Below are 21,780 nucleotides of genomic sequence, written 5' to 3'. Positions count from 1 at the left end.
TTCAAAATATAAATTATTTTAAAATGATTATTTTATCCCATAATACAAATATAAGTCGTTTTGAGTATTTTAAGGAAATATAAATGATATTTTTTCAATGTTACTCCTATTTATATAAGGTATAATAAATTAATAATTATTTCCACCATTGGTTTTGTTATCTTTAAAGTCTCAAATAACCTTTGGTTTTGTTATAATTTAGGATAATTAATTGATTCCTTAATTCCCGTATAAAAATCTTAAACGATTTATATTTTAGAACAAAGAGAATATATAGAATATACAAATTGTTCAATTATTAAATTGAACCAAACATCACTCATACATTTGGTTCATTTGAATATCTTTTATGGTTTAATTCGATTTAGTTTGGATATCAACCAACCCAAACCACACACAATAATTTTTTCTTCTCCTTTATATATAATTGTGATATCCCGACTGCGAGACACATAAACGAATCGAATCATATATCAAAAAGGGAAAACTAATCAATAGAGGCGCTTTTTGATGAAATGGCTTGAAGAGTTGGAAGAACTCCAAAATTAAGCACGCTCGCTTAACGAAAATTCTAAAATGGGTGACCACTTGAGAAGATGGTTGGAGTCCGGCATGACAGTTCAACCTTGTCCACCAGGAAAATACCAAATAGTAGGAGTTTTAGTATTTGATACTTCATTTAAATAAATAAAGCAACTAAGTATTGAGTTTCAAAAACTATGTTTATTTATTAAGGTAATAAATTTTAGAATTTCATAGCATTTTTATGTATTTTGGCCTATTAACGATTAATGATTCATCTTAGTTTCCCATTTTCCTTAAAATTCCTTAATCCTTCGATTAATTGCCTATTTAATCAAAGGTCCAAATATTAAAGAATTTCTTCACATTAATAGAAAATTTAAACTTTTCATAGAAAAATCTTAATAAGTAAAATGCCTAGAGATATTAATTCCTTCACGTAATTAAATCTTTTAGTTAAACCTTTTTAAATATTATAATTCCTTATTATATTTGTGACTAAATATTCACAAATTTATCTCTGAATTATGAATATTTAATATATCCTTAATTTCACTAAGAATATATTTATTGTTTCCCATTATAAATAAATAAATTATTAATTATTAATATATAAAATAAGCTATAAAATATATAGACAAATTTACATACTCAACTTTTAATTTGCATATATATGACTTATCCTAAATTTCAATGTTACATTACATTAGAATTATCATTGGATGTATTTATTTATATATTTTCTGAGATTATTGTAATAAAACTTATCACTATATAAGGAATAAAAATTATTGTTATAAAACTTATCCAAATCCTTGTTATAAATTTGTATTATTATCAAATAAAAGAAATAAAGAAAAAAAAAAAGATTGTTATAAGCAAAAAAACAAGTCAAATAAGCATGAAACACTACCATCTTTGGGTGTGAAAAGCCCGTATACCTGTATGTAGCGTTAGGCATAGGAAAGGATCGAGCGCTTCGTTAATGGCAGAATACTTATCTTTGTTTAATTTGTCACTTTCAGCTTGTATATATAAATAAGGTTGGAGGTTTATTTATTTATAAGTTTAAACTGTCCCTCAAAACTATACTAACCAAGTGCCTAGCTATGTCGATCAAAGCAAACCCTAGTTCGTTGTTGTTCTTGCCAATATTGTCACTACTTTTCCTTTCTTCTGCACTTCCTTCTCTCGGTTATGGGCGTCGCCAGCAACAATGCCGGAGGGACAGAGAAACCAGAAGCAGAGAACTGGAAGAACAACGAGACATCCCTTACTATTTCAGCGCAGAAAGATTCGAGTATCTACAGAAGACACAAGAAGGTAATATTAGAGCTCTTGAGAAGTTCTCTTCTGAGCATCTACGTGGTATAGAAAACTATCGTTTGTTAACGTTGGAGGCAAATCCTAGCACTTTCGTTGTCCCACAACATAATAATGCAAAATCCATTGTTGTTGTCCTAAGGGGTGAGTTTAAGTTCTTCTCTAATGCAAGAATTATGAATTGTTTACGCCATAACATATAATTACTCTCTTAATTAATACAAATTAAGAGTTCATCTCCTTACAGGTAAAGCGACTATAACCTATGTGCTAGGAGAGAAAAGACAGTCATACAACTTGGAGAAAGGTGATGTTATCGAGATTCCTGCTGGGGCAGTTATATACTTGATTAACCCTGATAAAAATGAAAAACTGAATATGATAATACTTACCCAACCTGTCACTTCTCCTGGAAATCTCGCAGTAAGTTATTGCTCCTTTGTTCCTTAAATTTGATAGTTTTTGACTTTTCATAAAAATCGAGCATTAATTTAGGGTAAATTGAGCATTTTCTTACTTGTTGTGAAAAACCAAAAAAACAGAGACAGTAACTTTTTTTTTTTCTCTCAAGATTCAGTTTTCTGGGTAATACAATCTTATAATAGTAACACTTTTTACATATCCTGCAGAATTATTTTGTTGCAGGAGGTGTGTCATTTTATGAAGTCTTCAGCAATGATGTTCTTGAAGCTGCTCTCAACGTAAGGCCTTTTCTCAAGATTTTTATAATGTTTTTCATTTTCCTTTTGAATATTAATTCGGTTTATCCATTATCTTGTTTATGATGTATATACAGATTACGAGAGAAAAGCTAGACCAGCTATTTGCAGAGCAGAGACAAGGCGTTATTCTAAAGGCTCCTCAAGAACAACTTATGGCATTGAACTCAAATATTTCAGCAACAAAGCAGAAAGGCCAAAAATCTGCAGGTCCTTTTAATATTTTGGATCAACTACCTTTATACTATAATCAATTTGGTCACTTCCTTCAAGCCTCACTGAAGGGCGAAGACATATCTGTTTCTTATGCCGAAATCAAGAGTGTAAGACAAATAACTATTACTTTGGAAATATTGATTTCAGTTTTTAATTCTTGTAAGGTTTTATCCATACAATTGAATTTTTAAAGAAAAATTGCAGGGAGCGTTAATGGTTCCATTCTATAATTCAAAGGCTACAGCGATTATTTTTGTTGTGGAAGGAGATGGGTACTTTGAAATGGTTTCTCCATGTGTATCAAGTCAAGCAATGGAAGGAAAAGGAGAAGAAACAGAAGGGAATGAACCATACCAACAGATAAACTCAAACGTGTCTGCTGGTGATGTCATTGTATTACCGGCAGGTTCTCCATTCGCAATTCTTGCTTCAGGAAACCAGAATCTGATTGCAGCAAGCTTCACAGTCAATGACAAGCATAACCAGAGAAACTTCCTCGCCGGCGGTTAGGGATCTTTTCTTCAATCTTTGCATGAAGCTTAAACAGGAACATTTAGTTCGCAATTAACCAAATAATCTAATATATATATTCTTGTTTTGCAGCTGGCAATGTAATGACCCAGCTTGACAGAGAAGCTATTAAGCTGTGTTTCACCGGTTCAGCAGAATCGATAGAGAGTTTATTTAGAAACCAACAGGAAGCGCACTTTGTGTCTATGCAGAGGCTTTGAAGAGAAGAGGAGAGAGACCACTTCATCGTCTCTTCAGATTTTCCCTGGTTTCTTTTAGTTATGTTACCTTATGGAGTGCTACATGCACCTGTGGAGATTAATATCTCCATTGTGGATAAATAATTTGTCCTTTTGTCTTTATAATAAAATTAATTTATAAATAATTAGATCAACCATTAATCAATGATAATCAATAATCAATCAATTAATTTCTCACCAACAAGTCGTTGGTCGAGATGATTGTTGACTTCAAACTCCGTAAGAGTGAAAATACAAATTCAATCTTCGGAAATAAGCAAATCTCGACATTTGTTTGACTTTACTATCATCATATGTTTTTCCTCTTCATACACAATCTTATCAGTTATAAAACTGCCAATGTTTTCTTTCCTTCCTTCAGCTTCAACGCTAAATGAGATCGCTCTTCATACACAATCTTATCAGTTATAAAACTGCCAATGTTTTCTTTCCTTCCTTCAGCTTCAACGCTAAATGAGATCGATCCAACAACAATCAAGACCAAAACTAGCAACTTCATGATCAAACTGCATGACAAATTGTATATATTATTCATAAATTTATATGGAAATATAATTCATAAAAAAGAAGAAGCAGATAAATTTCAGGCAAAGAAAATAAGAAATACTACGAAATTAATTTCATCGAGTATACGTGCAACTAATGATAGAATTGAAGAAATTATAGTACGAAATTGAAAAAAGAAATTATAATTTCCTTGTTAAAATTAAAAAAGAAGGCCAAAATTCAGGAAAGTCTTTTGCAATTAAGCACAAAATTTAATATATTTCAAATTAAATTCAACATATACATGATTTGTGAATGATATCTAATGACAAAAAAGAAAAAAAGGAAAAGCAGAATTACCTCTTCATGATAATTAATTTCTGTATGAGTGAATGGTTTTGCCTACTTGATGTCTGGTACTTAAACCACTTGGAGTAGCATCAAAAGACTTGTTAATTAGTCCAAGTCAATGGAGGCTTGACATGTTTTGATAGTGACAGTAAATTGAATCCATGACATTACTTTAGTTTGGACTGTGAACAAAGTTTTGAATCTGGATCTATTGTCAAGTCATATATTTATTTACCACTAGGCTATGTTTCGGTGTGCGTTTGGATTCAGATTATAGAGGATATGTAACCCAATTATTTGACTGAATACTAGCCAATCATTTAACTAATCATTAAGATAATCATGTGTATTAATAAATTAACTTAGTTTATAGATAATTTGTATTGATTTCTAGGGTTAGGCCTAAATTTTTTAAAATTTAATTAGGTCGAACTTCAACAATGCATACGTTAATTGCATAATCTCTGTTTTTCAGTTGGACAAAAGAAAACATTTTGGATTAATCTAGTGTTATTTTGTGAGGAAGATTTCTTCGAAATGAAAGGGCTATTTCTGAGAACTATTCATGCATCATATATACGTCAATAGACCTTATCAGAGCCAAGCCTGAGTTTGAAGAATGACGAGTTCACAACTGAGGACCTACTAAACTTTTGCAATTTTCTTCAAATTAAAATATGAAAGCTCTAGTTATGAATCGAAACATATATGATCATGAACATCCATTTTATGTTGTGGGGTCCCTCCTACATGTGGGACCCGCACAAGTTTGAAAAGAAAAAAAAAATATAATAACACGTTTTTTTTTGTTTTGGCGGTCAAAGAGAGACCGCCTAACAAACAAAGAAAAAGTCAAGGTTGTTGAACATGTTGGCTCAAGGGTCAAATCTCGGATTTTGATGATTAATACAAAACAAATAAATTTAAATTATGCTATTTGTGCTAATTTTATTTTATGCAGAATTTCTTTGGAAAGAATATCATACAAGGCAAATCCTACTTTGAGTGATAAGATTTCGAAGACCTAGTAGCTAAGTATTTAGGGAAACTTTGTAGGATAGAGAGAAAGTCCATATATGAGCACAAAAATCTTTTTCTCTCTCAAAAATATTTTTCGGAAAAATTAGTTTTCTTCAAAATAATTTATTTTCGAAAATATTCCTTCAAATCGAAAAGATTTATTTTTCCTAAAAACTAAAGAGATTTTCTTCTCTAATGTTTTTGGTAATAAAATTATTTACTTTTTCGGAAATATATTTTGAAAGATCTAAGGTGTTTCAAAGTTATTCGCTTACCTTAAAATGAAGGAAAATCTCTTTCGGTTTTGGTAAATGCATCTTTCCGCAAAATAATTTTTCTCCAAAATAAATGCTGTCACAGATCTTTTCTAAAGGGAAGTGAAAATCGGATTTTATTCTCTTACCAAAAAGGGGTAAAACAATTTTTGGTAACAAAGATTTTAACATCTTCAAAAATAAGTAAAGAAGATATTCTTATCTCTTTCCAAAAGGTGACAGCTCTTTTGTTTCCTATATAAAGGAACATTCACGCCTTAAACATTTGGTGAAGTAAGAGTATTTGTTTTAAGAGCTCTCTCTCATTGAACGAATCCTTATCTCTCAAAACTTACTCTACCCCCATTTTCTTTTCATCTCTATTCTTAACGTTTTCAATATTTAAAGTGAAAAGAATTTTTACAATTTCTTTTGAAAAATAATTCTGTGTTCTAATCGATCTTCTAATCTGATAAAATTGTTTTTCCTGTGCTTATATAGGCGTTTCTTTCTGTCTATTTAGAATCTGTATTCTATAGTAGACAGACTCTTTATTTGTGAAACTTTTGAGTGTAATAGCTTAGGTTAGAAGCTATTGAGATAGAGGTTATCAAGCGACCTTCTCCATGTGTGGGATAGTAATGTCTTGAATCGAGTTTTCTGTACTCTACAAAAAACAGAAAGGGTTGAGGTTAACTAGAACCTTTGGAAAATCTAGTGGGACAAAAGGGTAGATCTAGGTTTTTGATCTATTGCCTTGTACTGTTGGTTTGTCTCTTACCCTTTAAAAGAGATAACTTAGTGGAGGATCTCAAGATGCGTCTTGGGGAGTGGATGTAGGCGAGTTAGTGCCGAACCACTATAACTCTCGGTGTTAATCTCTTTATTTCTGGAGTTTGGTTGATACTGTCTCTTTTACACTCTTGTTTAATTTTAGAAACGCTGAAATTGTTAATAATTCAGATGTTCTAAAACAGCAATAAGTTTCATCTATCCTGAACATTAGAACTCTGGTATTCTAATATAGTGAATATACAATGTTCTAACTGTTATTCTATTTCCAATATAATTCACTGGTTGGGTTTCTATTTTGTTTTCTAAACTTTATGAGGATGTTCTAATCTTGATAGCTCTCCATCGTAAAGTTGTTCTAATTTTTCATTAAAGCTCTGTGAAGAAGTTCTAAACTTAATAACTATCTTTCACTTTGCTTTATATATGGTTTTGCAAACTTTATGAGGAAGTTCTAAGTTCAATAACTTTCCTTCATAAAGAAGCTCTGATATTGTACAAGTCAGTGTGAAGCTGTTCTAATCAATAGCTGCACTTTGCACAGACTTTCTACATCTGAAATTAGAACATTGTGAGGAGATTCTAAATTCATATTCTACTCTCACAAAGTTCTGTGTGTGTTTTTCCGCTGTGCTTAGAATTCTAATTTCTGTTTAGAATTTCTAAAATTTATTTCAGTTTTTAGAAAACTCAATTCACCCCCCTCTTGGGTTGTGCCATATATATTCGGGACCCACAGAACAACCATTATTGAATAATGTGCAAATTGCACCGAGATTATAGGCAAAGATGCGTTCAATTTTTCCTATAAATTGAGGTGTTTTGCTTCAGTTTTATATAAGAAGAAGTAAAGAGAGCTCACAGATTAATAAATCTGTTGGAGAGAATATATTTTAGGAAGAGGGTCCTAAAATTGGGAAAGAGAGAAAATAGTGAGGATTGTAATTTTTGGGGTGTTTTTGGGAAACACTTTGTGTGCCACTATTTTTTGTAATCTCTTTTGTACCTACTATTTTTAGTAGAAGAATTATTCGGAGCTTTTTGTCCCATGGACGTAGCCCATAACAGTTGAAGGGTGAACCACGTAAATCTCGGTGTTCTTATTTTTCATCTGGCATTTATGATAATTATTTAATTTTTTTATCGTGGTTATTATTTCTGGTGGATTCGATCGTCAATATCCAATATTTAATTATTGGAGGTATATGTGGTAATAGTAATTTTATTTTATTTTTACCACCGGTATTTTTTCGCGGGCCCCACTCGGGATCAGTTAGAATCCCAACAACTGGTATCAGAGCCTTTGGTTGGTAAATTCTGTCAAAGTTACTATTCACGTGAATAGTGAATTTCGTGAATAGTGAAATTTTGTCAGATTCAGAATTCAACATGGCTAACGACGGGGCAATGATCAAATTGACGGATTCAAATTATTCAATGTGGAAATCCAGAATGGAAGACTACCTCAATTGCAAAGATCTGTACGATCCAATTGAAGGTGACAGTGCAAAGCCGGAAGATATGAAAGAAAGGCAGTGGGAGAAATTAAAAAAGCAAACATTGGGTACAATACACCAATGGATAGATGCTAGCCTGTACAACCATGTGAGAAATGAAAAAGATCCCCAAGTTCTCTGGAAGAAATTGGAGAATATGTACGAGGCTACAAATGCTCAAGGAAAAGTTTTCATGATGCGTAAAGTCATGAACTTGAAGCTGTCAGAGGGACGATCAATTACACAACACCTGAACGATTTTGAAGGACTCGTAACTGAGTTAGCAGTTAGCGGTATGTCCTTAGAAGATGAGATGCAAGCGTGCCTACTGTTGGGATCTCTACCGGATAGCTGGGATACTCTTGTGGTATCATTGAGTAACTCAGCTCCAAATGGTGTGGTAACGATGTCTATGGTAAAGAATAGACTACTTAATGAAGAACTACGAAGAAGAGATGTTGCCAGTACCAGTTCACAAGCCCTTGTCACAGAGAATAGGGGCCGGAGCAAGAGTAGAAGTCCAAGGCATGTAAAGTCAGGTGGTAGATCCAAGTCCAAAGAGATGAGAAAATGTTACCATTGCGGTAAGGAGGGTCATCTCAAAAGAAATTGTCGTTTACTCAAATAGGATAATGCAGACCGAAGACAAGAGAATGACAGGAATACATCTGCTACAGTCTCAGGAGAAGATGGTGAGGTGACTTTAGTCACTCATGATGCAGATTGTTGTCATGTTGGAGATGCAGATACCGAGTGGATAGTAGACTCCGGTGCTTCATACCACTGTGTTCCAAAAAGAGAATATTTTTTCACTTATAAAGCAGGAGACTTTGGCACTATTAAAATGGGAAATAATAGTGTCTCGCAAGTAGTGGGAATCGGTGATATCTGCATAAAGACAAGGGTCGGGTGCACATTAACACTTAAAAATGTGCGACATATTCCTGATCTTCGGTTGAACCTGTTGTCTGTGAGTGTACTGGACAAGGAAGGCTATCACCATCATACAGGTGGCGGTAATTGGAAACTCACCAAAGGATCTTTGGTGGTGGCGAGAGGAAAATTATGTTGCTCGCTGTATAAGACGCACACAATAATTTGTGCGGGTCAACTAAATACAGTTGAAGATGATGCTTCACCAAATTTGTGGCATAGGCGGCTGGCGCACGTTAGTGAGAAAGGGTTGCATATGTTGGCTAAGAAGTCCCTCATACCATTAGCCAAAGGTAAAATAAACCCTTGTGATTATTGTTTGTTTGGGAAGCAACATCGGGTCTCTTTTTTAAAAAGCTCTAGAAGGAGAGACAACAAGTTGGAGTTGGTACACTCTGATGTATGTGGTCCCATGGAGGTAGAATCACTTGGAGGGAGTAGGTATTTTCTTACCTTCATTGATGATTTCTCACGGAAAACATGGATATATTTGTTGTGCACAAAAGATCAAGTATTCAAGCACTTTCAGCAATTCCATGTTATGGTGGAAAGGGAGACTGGAGTGGCCTTAAAGTGTTTGCACACGGATAATGGTGGTGAATATATCTCTAAGGAGTTTAGAGATTATTGTAGTCAGCACGGTATCAGGCATGAAAAGACAGTTCCTGGTACGCCTCAACACAACGGCGTTGCTGAACGGATGAATCACACCATTATTGAGAGAGTCAGATCCATGCTCAAAATGGCCAATTTACCTAAGCCATTTTGGGGAGAAGCTGTCAATACTGCTGTCTACCTAATCAACCGACTACCTTCAGCACCATTGGATTTTGATATCCCGGAGAAGGTCTGGACAGGTAGAAATATTTCATACTCTCACCTGAGGGTATTTGGCTGTAAGGCATTCATGCATGTTCCGAAGGAGCAGAGATCAAAACTTAATGACAAGTCAGTTCCTTGCACTTTTGTTGGTTATGAAGATGAAGAGTTTGGCTATAGGTTGTGGGACCTAGTGAAAAAGAAAGTTGTCCGGAGCTGAGACGTAGTATTCCACGAGAATGAGATCGTGGCAGATACAACTTGTGAAGAATCCACAAGTGATGGTGTTGTTGATATTACACCAGGAAGCATTCCTACAGAAGATGCCACAGGAGGAGGAACGCCAGAATCAGAACAAGAAGAAGAAGAAGAGCCAGTCGTAGGGGATCAAGAGACAATTGTAGATGATAATAGTGATGCAGAGGGTGTTGAGCAGGGGGAGCCAGAGAACCCCATTACACCAGAAGGAGTTGAACCTCAGTTAAGAAGGTCAACCAGAGAACGCCAACCATCTACAAGGTAGCCTAGTTCTGATTACATTTTAATCTCTGATGAGGGGGAGCCAGAGAGCTTCCGAGATGTGCAATCTTGTAAAGATAGAGATTGCTGGAGAAAGGCCAAGCAAGAAGAGATGAATTCTTTAAAAAAGAATGACACGTATGAGCTGGTGAAACTTCCAAAAGGGAAGAGAACACTCAAGAACAAATGGGTGTACAAACTGAAGAAAGATGATGGCAACCTAGTGAGATACAAAGCTCGATTGGTCGTCAAAGGCTTTACTCAAAAGAAAGGTATTGACTTTGATGAGATTTTTTCACCAGTTGTGAAAATGAGTTCTATTCGAGTTGTACTAGGTCTAGTAGCCAATTTGAATCTTGAGTTGGAGCAGCTTGATGTAAAGACCGCATTCTTGCATGGGGATCTAGAGGAAGAAATCTATATGGAACAACCAGAAGGTTTCAAGGTCAAGGGAAAAGAGGACATGGTTTGTCGCTTGAAGAAGAGCTTGTACGGGTTGAAACAAGCACAGCGACAATGGTATAAAATGTTTGATTCTTTCATGGTGAATCAAGGCTACAAAAGGACAGATGCAGATCCTTGTGTATATGTTCAAAAATTCTCTGATGGTAAATTTATCATCCTTTTCTTATATGTTGATGATATGCTAATTCTTGGACCAGATGCACATATGATTAGCAAGTTAAAGAGTGATTTGTCAAAAGCATTTGACATGAAGGATTTGGGATCGGCAAGGCGAATTCTCGGAATGGAGATTATTCGAGACAGAAAGTCCTGCAGGTTATGGTTATCGCAGGAAAAATATATTGAACGAGTTCTAGAGAGGTTCAATATGAAGAATGCTAAACCAGTTAGCACTCCGCTTGCTGCTCACTTCAAGTTGAGTAAGAAATCCTACTCATCAACAAAGAAAGAAAAAGGAGATATGTCAAATGTTCCATATTCTTCAGCGGTCGGAAGTTTAATGTACGCAATGGTGTGTACGAGACCAGATGTCGCTCATGCAGTTGGCGTTGTGAGCCGATTTCTGTCAAATCCCCAGAAGACACATTGGGAAGCAGTAAAGTGGATCTTCAGATACCTGAGAGGAACTTCAAAGTTATGTTTAATTTTTGGAGGTGAAAAGGCTGCACTTGTTGGTTACACAGATGCAGATATGGCCGATGATCTTGATGAAAGAAAATCTACATCAGGATACCTATTTACATTCTCAGGGGAAGCTATTTCATGGCAGTCAAGATTACAGAAATGTGTTTCATTATCAACAACTGAAGCAGAGTATGTTGCAGCAACGGAAGCAGGAAAGGAAATGTTTTGGTTAAAACGATTCTTTCAAGAATTGGGTGTGCAGCAGGAAGAATATATAGTTTATTGTGATAGTCAAAGTGCATTAGACTTGAGCAAAAATACTATGTATCATGCACGGACGAAGCACATTGATGTAAGATATCATTGGCTCAGACTTGCCATTGAAGAGAAGCAGTTTCAGTTGCGAAAGATCCACATAGACAGAAATGCTGCAGATATATTAACAAAGGTCATTCCGAAGGAGAAATTCGAGCTATGTGTCAAAGCAGCAGGGATGGAGAGTCCCACCATGTAGTCGGGAGGGGGAGAATTGCTGTGGAGTCCCTCCTACATATGGAACCCGCACAAGTTTGAAAAGAAAAAAAATATATAATAACACATTTTTTTTGTTTTGGCAGTCAAAGAGAGACTGCCTAACAAACAAAGAAAAAGTCAAGGTTGTTGAACAACCATTATTGAATAATGTGCAAATTGCACCGAGATTATAGGCAAAGATGCGTTCAATTTTTCCTATAAATTGAGGTGTTTTGCTTCAGTTTTATATAAGAAGAAGTAGAGAGAGCTCACAGATTAATAAATCTGTTGGAGAGAATATATTTTAGGAAGAGGGTCTTAAAATTGGGAAAGAGAGAAAATAGTGAGGATTGTAATTTTTGGGGTGTTTTTGGGAAACACTTTGTGTGCCACTATTTTTTGTAATCTCTTTTGTACCTACTATTTTTAGTAGAAGAATTATTCGGAGTTTTTTGTCCCGTGGACGTAGCCCATAACAGTTGAAGGGTGAACCACGTAAATTTCGGTGTTCTTATTTTTCATCTGGCATTTACGATAATTATTTAATTTTTTTATCATGGTTATTATTTCTGGTGGATTCGATCGTCAATATCCAATATTTAATTATTGGAGGTCTATGTGGTAATAGTAATTTTATTTTATTTTTACCACCAGTATTTTTCCGCGGGCCCCACTCGGGACCAGTTAGAATCCCAACATTTTAAGCATATAATTTAATTTAAGACAAAAGAATAAATTTATCCTTAATACTTTATGCTATTAGAAGCCTTTTGAAGCAGAATTGAGTTTGTTGTGTTGAACATGTGTATCGAGAGGTAAATTTTAGTGCCGATTTTCTCTCTAAGCTAGTTAGAAAATACCCCCTGGGCACTCATGTTTTATTATATCTCCTCCAGAGATGGCTTGTTGGCTCACCTATAATGTTAGTGGTGTAGCCTATCCTGAATTATGCTTGTAAGCTCTTAAGCTTTTACTCTCCATCAATCATATAATTTCAAACTCATAAATATGAGTTTGGAATTATATGATTAAGTTAAAAATGCACTGGTGTGCATATTTACCTAAATTCATTTACATAAATAAATAATTATATATATATATATATATATTATCGCTAGTTAATAAGAGAATTTTGGTTAAAATAATTTGAAAGATTTAAAATGACAATGATTTTTTTCAACAAATTACATGAAAAATAACAAAAAAACATGACAAATCTCTTATTATGTATATAGTAACTAAAAGTAGAAGACAAGCTCTCCGCATAGGAAATTACTTACCTAGACTGGGTTCATAACCACGCTTATAGACCAAATCAATCACAATGAAAATTTTTTAAGAAGTGTTCCGATTTTATCATTTTTTCCGGTGTATGATCAAAAATACTCTCATTTCAATAAGAAACTTTATTCTGAGGTCATGGATTTAGTCTCAGTAAAATTTTTCCTTCTACATAATCAACCATGTCTATCAGGAGGACTAAACCTTTTAGGAACAGCAACACCATTTTTGAACTGGGGAGGATATATGCTATAGTTTCCCTTATAAGCAATTGAGTCGGTCTTTAGATTGCCAATTTTCTCTTTCCTTCCTTCTTTTGAAGCAAACTCTTTAGCTTCAGATTCAACAGTAAATGAGACTGAACCAACAACAATCAGGACTAAGACCACAAACTTCATGATCATCAAGCTGCACAACAATATTTAAAATTCACATAACTCTGAATTATTAATAAAAAGGGACTAAAAAACATTTTAATCTCTTTGTAGTTTAGAATATTCTATGATTTCAGAAATCAATTAAATAATTCTTTATTTTGTTGTTAAATTAAATTTTCATAATCTTTCACACTTTACTCCATGTACAATAATTATCTTTAAGAGTATTTCTAATATTTCACAACCACTTAACATAAAAATTAACCGTTAGACTTATAATATAACAGAATTAAAGTGCAATAACTAAAATTGTGTAATTTTGAAAACCGGAGTCTTTACTTGTGTATTCGATAAAAACATAGGGAGTATTCAGTAAATACTCCATAGTAATGCACTCTAAATTAGAATCCACATAAATTTATAAAGAATAGAAAAAGAACATAAAATTACCTGTTCATGATGAATTGTATTGCTTTGTTTCCAAGCAAATTGATGCTAATGAAGTATGATAATTCTATTTAAAGAAGTCCAGGTCAATCCCAATACAGGAGCTCTTCTTTCACTCTCAGTCTTTGATCCCATAAAACACTTCACTTTTGCACGACTATTGAATCAAAGAGAACTCACTGATTGACTAGCTTGTGCTGAAAGCGCTACGTCAGAGGGTGGGTCAGGTCACTTTTCACTATCAACTGCTATAAAAATACAACTTCTACATATGTCAATATTTAGGGAAATACAACCATTTTTCTTTCTTTTCTGCAATAAAGGCACTGGCATTGTGCGTCTTCCAATCCTTTTATTTTCCATTCGGTTAGATATATATAAACATCCACGCACAAGATTTACTTATTCATTTTCCTGTTATTTTTTAAAAATTTTAATTTATAAATTATATAAAATTTTAGTAAATACATGAATAAAATCTTTATAGTTTTATATTTAAAATTCAGCTTTTACTACCATAGAGAATAGATAAATTCACTATTGATACAAAAATGCTTTAAAATGACACATGTTGATGTGCATCTACTTCAACAAGTTACAGTGACCTGCTTTTCTTTTTTTTTCTTTTTTTTTTTTACAATTTTTAAGATCATATTAATATTCGTGATGTTAAATTATGTAAAACAAAATCAATTATACAATGTATAAAACATTTAAAATATAAAAGGTTTTATGTGAAAATTTTAATGATAAGTGAATTAGAATCTCACCGATAAATAAAAAATATAAAAGACAAATTTATGTGAAAATATTAAAATATTAAAATAAATAAAATATTAAAATATTATGATAAGTGAAAATATTAAAATAAATGATGATATTTTTATAATAAGATAAATAAAAAAATATAATTAGTTAACAGAATTTTAAATAATTTATTTTGGATATATGAACTTGATATTAGAAAATTATTTATTTTAAAATATTTATTTTTTGTAATTTTTTTGGAAAGTATATTTTTAGATTCATACAACTAAATAATTGTGTTATTTTAATAATAAAATAATTGAATATTAGATACAGAATAAATAGCTTACTTCATAACCTATTCTATAAGTTACAAGTTACTTAATTTTAAATCTGATGATTTATATTTAATGTTTTAAATCTAATGGAAAGAAGAGTTTTGTATCTCTAGCGAAACATTAAATTCTTATTGTAATTTTATATTAAAATTCATTTAAATTTATAATATCTATTTCAAATTTAGATTCATAGTGTATTTAAATTATTATAAAAAGGTATCAATTATTTCTATTATGTTAAATTTAGATATAAAAGATTAAATCAATATTTATTAAATTTCAAAAGAAAATTTTCATCTATTTATATTTAAATATAAGGGTTAATTATTTTTATTAATAAAAAAGTTTTAATATAAAATTATAAATTAAAAACTTATAAAAGTAATTTAATAATAATAATCATCAAATAATATATAAAACCCGTGCGTGAACGCGGAATTACTACTAGTTATATATAAAATTGACGGATGTAATATGACAAATTAGTTTTATATTGAAGGACTTGCTAATAAAAAGGTGAATAATAATTCAAAGGACAAAGAAATATATTTAGCCTATAATTATTACTACATTTTGCTTATGCATAATCAACTGACTCCGCCGGGAGGGGATTTACTTCCGACGGCACCACCGTAATTTTTTATTGCAAGAGCGACAGGTCTCTTCTGCAGCAAGTTTCCGTCTTTTCTGAAATTTATCATCATATGTTTTTCCACAATTTTGCTTCTTCTCCAATTGCTAATTTTTACATTCCTTCCTTCAGCTTCAACACTAAATGAGACTATTGATCCAACAACAATCATCACTAAGACTACCAACTTCATTCCCAAACTGCATATATATACCAATAAATAAATAAAGTGTGTATATATATATATATATATTGGAGACATTAATTAATTATATTTTCGTATAGTGGGAAATAAAATGCAATTATGTAAAAAAAAAAAAAATAGAATTCATTTTTTTTTTCAATATAATTACCTCCAATCTCATTTTTAGTGAAATTGATTGTCTTAAAAACAAATATTGATTTAATGAACCAAATTCCACCATCATAAATTAAATATTCAAAATTTTACATTTAATTAACTTGCTATATTACCTATTCCAAAGCTTTTTTTTTGTTTGAGGGGAAAGCAAATGCATTAAAAACAACCAGAAGAAAAGTAAAATTACCTGTTCATGATAATTTCTGTATGAGTGAATGGTTTTGCCTAATTGGTTCCAACTTGATGTGGGAAGGCAGGTGATGGAGCCTGGCATTTAAACCACTTGGAGTAACATCAAAAGACTTGTTAGTCCAAGTCAACAGAGTAGGACCTTTGTGAATAAATCAAACTAAAATTTCATTAAGAGGAAATTCTATATAAATAGGATATCAGATCGATATGTTTCTATTTTTTTATAAGAAATCTAATAATAAATCATTTATATAAAGAATAAAAAACACAATATTGATTTAAAATATCTAATCGAGTTGACAGAATATAATATTTATGCCATAGACGATCGCTCGCTCCACTTGGTGCTATTCATGGCCATTGTTCAACTCCATGATCCTTCTATAAGTCTGATCTTATTACCTTCAAATTTCTTCCTTCTGTTAAAGAGGAAATCTGCACTTCTTTCTGTATAATTATCAAAATAATGAAACACGCTAGACAAAATCAATATAATAGTGATGATAATAACTCAAAACTAGATTTAAAAACAAAATCTCAAGATATAAGCAACAATAAATCTCAACATTTGAGCGACAATAAATCAAATCTGTAAACAAAGAAAAAAAAGAAAAAAAAGAGTAACCACGACTGACAGCTTGCCCGTGAGTTTTTAGGTGTTGAAAGAAAGAGAGGAAGTAAGAGTTTGCCTAGAAGACCAAAATTATTGAGTAGGACCTATTTTAGCTTGCAATTTTTCTTGGCAAATTAAAATCTGAAAGCTCTAGTTATGAATTGGAACACATATGATTTTCAATTTTAAGCATAAAAGTCACCGCACGTGCTCACATTTAATAGTGAAACTGTTATTTTAACGACCAAGAGTTAAGAAAAGTATTTATAAAGAAACAAAATTATTGGGAAGTCTGAAGTCATATCAAAAGAGACGTGATATAAAATCACAGAGCCTCAATTCCAAGCACGAATTAAAAGATAGGGCACAGAGATAGAGGCGGTATGTATATCTGTAAATGTTTAAATTAACTGTATTTTATCTATCTGTATACATTTTTAATCTATTTGAGTACTCACGTACTAAAATAGAGTTTAATAATAAATGTATATACGATATGATAATAGATTTAGATTCGAATTTCCTCTTTCCGGATACTCAAAAAAAAAAAATTATAAAATTTATTTTTAAACTATATGATTTAGCTTAATTAGACGAACTTTATAAATTTTAATTTTTTAAAAATATTTCAGAATTTGTTTGAATTAAATGTGACATTATTATTTAGTCAGTTACTATTTTTATCTTGAATCAAAAACAATATCAGTATCATGAACAAGTTATTAATCTAAGTAATAAGCGTTCTGAGAAATAAACTTCCGGAAAAGATTAGAGTTTAAAGTCAATTAATACGTTGCAGTTTTAAAAAACAAAAAAGAAAAGAATTAGTTGTAGCATTTCACTATAAGAAAAACAAAATAGTAGCAAAAATATATTGCTGCTAAACAGGTCCGGTTACTTATAATTAGATCAGATTGGGTTGAGTCAATAATAAGAACAGTCATATTAACGATATTACTATCAATTTTATTTAATTTCAACTCTATCAATATCCAAACAATTAATAATTAATACTCTAGCTATATTATTACAGTAATCTTTCCATATTCCTATCTATTACTTAACAATCAACCATGGCCGCCGGGACAACTTTCTCTACCGGGAACATGGGTACAAGGACTTGGTCCACCACCCGGACGCTCTCCTTTTTGCTTCACTACTATATGCATCTTCTTGAATCTAAAATTTATATTGATAATTTTCTCTAATTCAGTTATCGGAAATTTTCTCATTTTTTCTATTTTCGGGATCAATTTGGAGAGAGTATGAGATTGATCCAGCTATAATCAAGATTACAAATCGCAGCTTCATCATCAACCTGTTTAATACATGCGAGCATGGGTGAGTGAGTTTCAAATATTATGAAGGAGAAAAAAAAAATAATTTGGTGTTAATTAAGATAAATAATAATAATAATAATAATACCTCTCCTCCAGCATTTTTTGTGGATATTGATGAATGTTTTGCCTTTGCCTTTACAGGTAGCTTGCGAGCATACCAAGATTAGTATATATAGAGTTCGGCTATAACGAATAAAGAAAAGTCATTGTGGCCAAATATATAAAAATATTTCAGAAGTTTATGCGTTCAAGCGAATGACATATTAAATTTTACAGGTATCTATTGTATTCTTTAAATCATAAATTTATAAAATTATTCTATGGAAAGTTTATTTTGTAAAATTAAATCGATTAAATATTTATAAAAAAGTTAAAAAAGTATTGTAATTATTATTTTAAAAATTGTACTAACCACACATAATATTACATAATATTTGTGTTCGGCAACAATTTTTCAAATAACTTTTAACTTTTGATCTGTCAAAACACTAAACGCTACTTAAAAAAAATGTTCGGTAATATAGCGTTTGAACTAGTTTTTAGAGATTAAAGTACCGTTTTGTGAAAAATTAATTCATATAACATTTAAATTTTAGCATTTTATGAAAAACTACTAAAAATAGTTAATAACTAAACGTTGCTAAAATAATTAATAATTATCAAAATAATTAATTTTGCAGAACAAATCAAACATCAATATTTTAGATATAAAAAACAGTAACTCTAAAAACTATTGTTAGGTGAACAATCCACGTCTCGTTGGTCCAAGTCAAACCTCCAAATATCCACACTTTACATATACATGTATCTATGTATGTATGTATGTATGTTTTTTTTTTTTTTTTTATTCCAAATTTTACCAAATAAAGCGCCGAAAAGGCTGATTCTAGTTACACAAGGAGTGCTTGATTTGATTACTTATTTTTAATTTTTAAAACTCAAATCAAAGACAATTTATTTTAAAATATTAAGAAGTTCAATGAAAAATTATTTTATATTTGGCAATTATTTGCAAAATAATTGTATTTATTTCAAATAATTGTGACGTGATGAAGTTTTCCCAAATCAAAAGATTTCTCTTCCCCCATACTCAAACATATTATATATTTTAAATAAAAATAATTATTAAATAAAGCATAAAACATTCTTATTTCATTAATATTTAGGAAATTTATAAATTTTTTCGCGAAATAAATCTCAAAAAATTTGAATACAAGCTTCCCTATCTTCTTCTTCATCTCTCGACTACATAATCAACCATGTCGGTCGGGACTAGAGATACTACCGGAGGAACCAGAACTAGGAGGCACAGGTCCCCTTGGCTTCAAACCAAGTAGCAAGGTTTCATCTTTTTTCAATTTTACCATGATGCGTTTTTTTCCCTCTTCATATACCATTCTGCTAGTGCCCCAATAGCTAATTTTTTCTTTTCTTCCTTGAGCTTCAAGGCAGAATGAGATTGATCCAACAACAATCAAGACGAGGATTACCAGCTTCATGCTCAAACTGCACAACAAATTGTATAACTTCAATTAAATAGGGAAATAGAACAAAATTATGTCAAACATAACAGCAAAATAAAGCAGATAAATTTGTAGCAAAGAAAAAAAGAATTACCTCTTCATGATAATTTCTGTATCTATGTTGATGCTTTTGCCTTGGTGGTTTTAAAATAACTTGATGAAGGTAGAGGTAATGAAGTCTAGTACTTAAATACTTGGAGTGACATATTTTTAGTTAATAAAACTTTCAAAACACACCTCCAATCTCATTTTTAGTGAAATTGATTGTCTTAAAAATGTAAATCAGACAATCAAATATTGATTTAATGAACCAAATTCAACCATCATAAATTAAATATTCAAAATTTTACATTTAATTCACTTGCTATATTACCTATTCCAAAGCTTTTTTTTGAGGGGAAAGTAAATGCATTAAAAACAACCAGAAGAAAAGTAAAATTACCTGTTCATGATAATTTCTGTATGAGTGAATGGTTTTGCCTAATTGGTTCCAACTTGATGTGGGAAGGCAGGTGATGAAGCCTGGTATTTAAAACACTTGGAGTAACATCAAAAGACTTGTTAGTCCAAGTCAATAGAGTAGGACCTTTGAGAATAAATCAAATTTAAATTTCATTAATAGGGAATTACATACAAATATGACGTAAAGATTAATATGTTTCTATATTTTTTATAATAAGTTTAAGAATAAATCACTTATACAAAGAATAAAAAAATACAATATTGATTTAAAGTATCTAATCGAATTGACAAAGTATAATATTTATATCTAAGCGATCGCTCGAACAGTGATAGTGTATTACGAAGCTGTTTGGATCGTTTTTCTCGATTAGTGATGGTGTATTACGAAGCTGATCGAGTCAATCCTCTTATTGATTAGTGATGGTGTATTGCGAAGCTGATCAGAACAATTTCAATGACCAAATGGTGATGGTTTCTTGAAGCCGATAAAGTCTCACCAAACAGTGATGTGTATTACGAAGCTGTATGCTATTAGAAGCCTTTTGCAGCAGAATTGAGTTTGTTGCGTTGAATATGTGTATCGAGAGGTAAATTTTAGTGCCGATTTTCTCTCTAAGCTAGTTAGAAAATACCCCTTGGACACTCATGGTTTATAATATCCCCTCCGCGGATGGCTTGTTGGCTCACCTATAATGTTAGTGGTGTAGCCTATCCTAAATTATGCTTGTAAGCTCTTAAGCTTTTACTCTCCATCAATCATATAATTTCAAACTCATATATATGAGTTTGGAATTATATGATTAAGTTAAAAATGCACTGGTCTGCATATTTACCTAAATTCATTTACATAAATAAATAATTATATATATATATATATATTATCGCTAGTTATAATAAGAGAATTTTGGTTAAAACAATTTGAAGGATTTAAAATGACAATGATTTTTTTCAACAAATTACATGAAAATAACAGAAAAACATGACAAATCTCTCATTATGTATACAGTAACTAAAAGTGGAAGACAAGCTCTCCGCGTAAGAAATTACTTTGCCTAGACCAAGTTTATAGCCATACTTATAGACCGAACCAATCACAATAAGAATTTTTTAAAAAATATTCCCAATTTATGGTTAGAAATACCCTCATTTTAATAAGAAACTTTATTTTGGATTCATAGACCCGATCTAGGTAAAATTTTCCCTTCTATATAATCAACCATTTCCATCACGACGACTACCCCTTTTTGGAACCGCAGTTTGGTCATGGACCTGAGTAAGTGAGTGGCTGTTTAGATTGCCAATTTTCTCTTTCCTTCCTTCTTTTGAAGCAAACTCTTTAGCTTCAAATGCAACAGTAAATGAGACTGAACCAACAACAATCAGGACTAAGACCACAAACTTCATGATCATCAAGCTGCACAACAATATTTAAAATTCATATAACACTGAATTATTAATAAAAAGGGACTAAAAAACATTTTTTTAATCCCTTTGTAGTTTAGAATATTCTATGTTCTCATAAATCAATTAAATAATTCTTTATTTTGTTGTTAAATTAAATTTTCATAATCTTTCACAATTTAGTCCATGTACAATAATTATCTTTAAGAGTATTTTTAATATTTCACAACTACTTAACAGAAAAA

At 31.6% G+C, this 21,780-nt stretch overlaps 1 protein-coding gene and 4 long non-coding RNA genes across 5 annotated transcripts; 1 reads left to right on the top strand and 4 right to left on the bottom strand.

The window, feature by feature from the left end:
- The first annotated feature begins 1,609 nt into the window (after nt 1-1,609).
- LOC149495279 (vicilin Jug r 2.0101-like) lies at nt 1,610-3,579 on the top strand. Its single transcript, XM_089722684.1, has 6 exons — nt 1,610-1,989; nt 2,093-2,268; nt 2,475-2,546; nt 2,642-2,887; nt 2,985-3,285; nt 3,384-3,579. Exons 1-6 carry the CDS (start codon nt 1,632-1,634, stop codon nt 3,509-3,511), a joined length of 1,281 nt encoding a protein of 426 aa, XP_089578810.1. The 5' UTR covers nt 1,610-1,631; the 3' UTR covers nt 3,512-3,579.
- A 9,432-nt stretch (nt 3,580-13,011) lies between these two features.
- LOC149495278 (uncharacterized) lies at nt 13,012-14,572 on the bottom strand. The gene is made up of 2 exons (XR_016321446.1): nt 13,931-14,572; nt 13,012-13,511 (listed from the first exon to the last, which is right to left on the bottom strand). It is a non-coding gene; the product is annotated as an uncharacterized LOC149495278 (long non-coding RNA).
- An 867-nt stretch (nt 14,573-15,439) lies between these two features.
- Nucleotides 15,440-16,395, bottom strand: LOC149495277 (uncharacterized). Its single transcript, XR_016321467.1, has 2 exons — nt 16,192-16,395; nt 15,440-15,843 (listed from the first exon to the last, which is right to left on the bottom strand). It is a non-coding gene; the product is annotated as an uncharacterized LOC149495277 (long non-coding RNA).
- A 1,357-nt stretch (nt 16,396-17,752) lies between these two features.
- LOC149495276 (uncharacterized) lies at nt 17,753-18,366 on the bottom strand. The gene is made up of 2 exons (XR_016321472.1): nt 18,235-18,366; nt 17,753-18,127 (listed from the first exon to the last, which is right to left on the bottom strand). It is a non-coding gene; the product is annotated as an uncharacterized LOC149495276 (long non-coding RNA).
- A 913-nt stretch (nt 18,367-19,279) lies between these two features.
- On the bottom strand, nt 19,280-21,346 carry LOC149495275 (uncharacterized). The gene is made up of 2 exons (XR_016321195.1): nt 20,115-21,346; nt 19,280-19,655 (listed from the first exon to the last, which is right to left on the bottom strand). It is a non-coding gene; the product is annotated as an uncharacterized LOC149495275 (long non-coding RNA).
- Nucleotides 21,347-21,780: the final 434 nt, after the last annotated feature.

This window comes from Jatropha curcas, chromosome 6 (assembly GCF_041381405.1).
Source record: "Jatropha curcas cultivar XTBG-Jc1 chromosome 6, XTBG_Jcur_1.0, whole genome shotgun sequence".
In the NCBI taxonomy this organism is placed as follows: domain Eukaryota; kingdom Viridiplantae; phylum Streptophyta; class Magnoliopsida; order Malpighiales; family Euphorbiaceae; genus Jatropha; species Jatropha curcas.
The sequence above is the reverse complement of the archived record's forward strand: the minus strand, read 5'-3'. Positions and strand labels throughout refer to the sequence as shown.

What these genes read in the sequence shown, in the direction of transcription:
- LOC149495279 (XM_089722684.1), top strand. Translation starts at nt 1,632, where the DNA reads ATGTCGATCAAAGCAAACCCTAGTTCGTTGTTGTTCTTGCCAATATTG. An exon ending in CTTCTCCTGGAAATCTCGCA is followed by an intron (nt 2,269 to 2,474) that starts GTAAGTTATTGC and finishes CATATCCTGCAG; the next exon opens with AATTATTTTGTTGCAGGAGG. An exon ending in TTCTTGAAGCTGCTCTCAAC is followed by an intron (nt 2,547 to 2,641) that starts GTAAGGCCTTTT and finishes ATGTATATACAG; the next exon opens with ATTACGAGAGAAAAGCTAGA.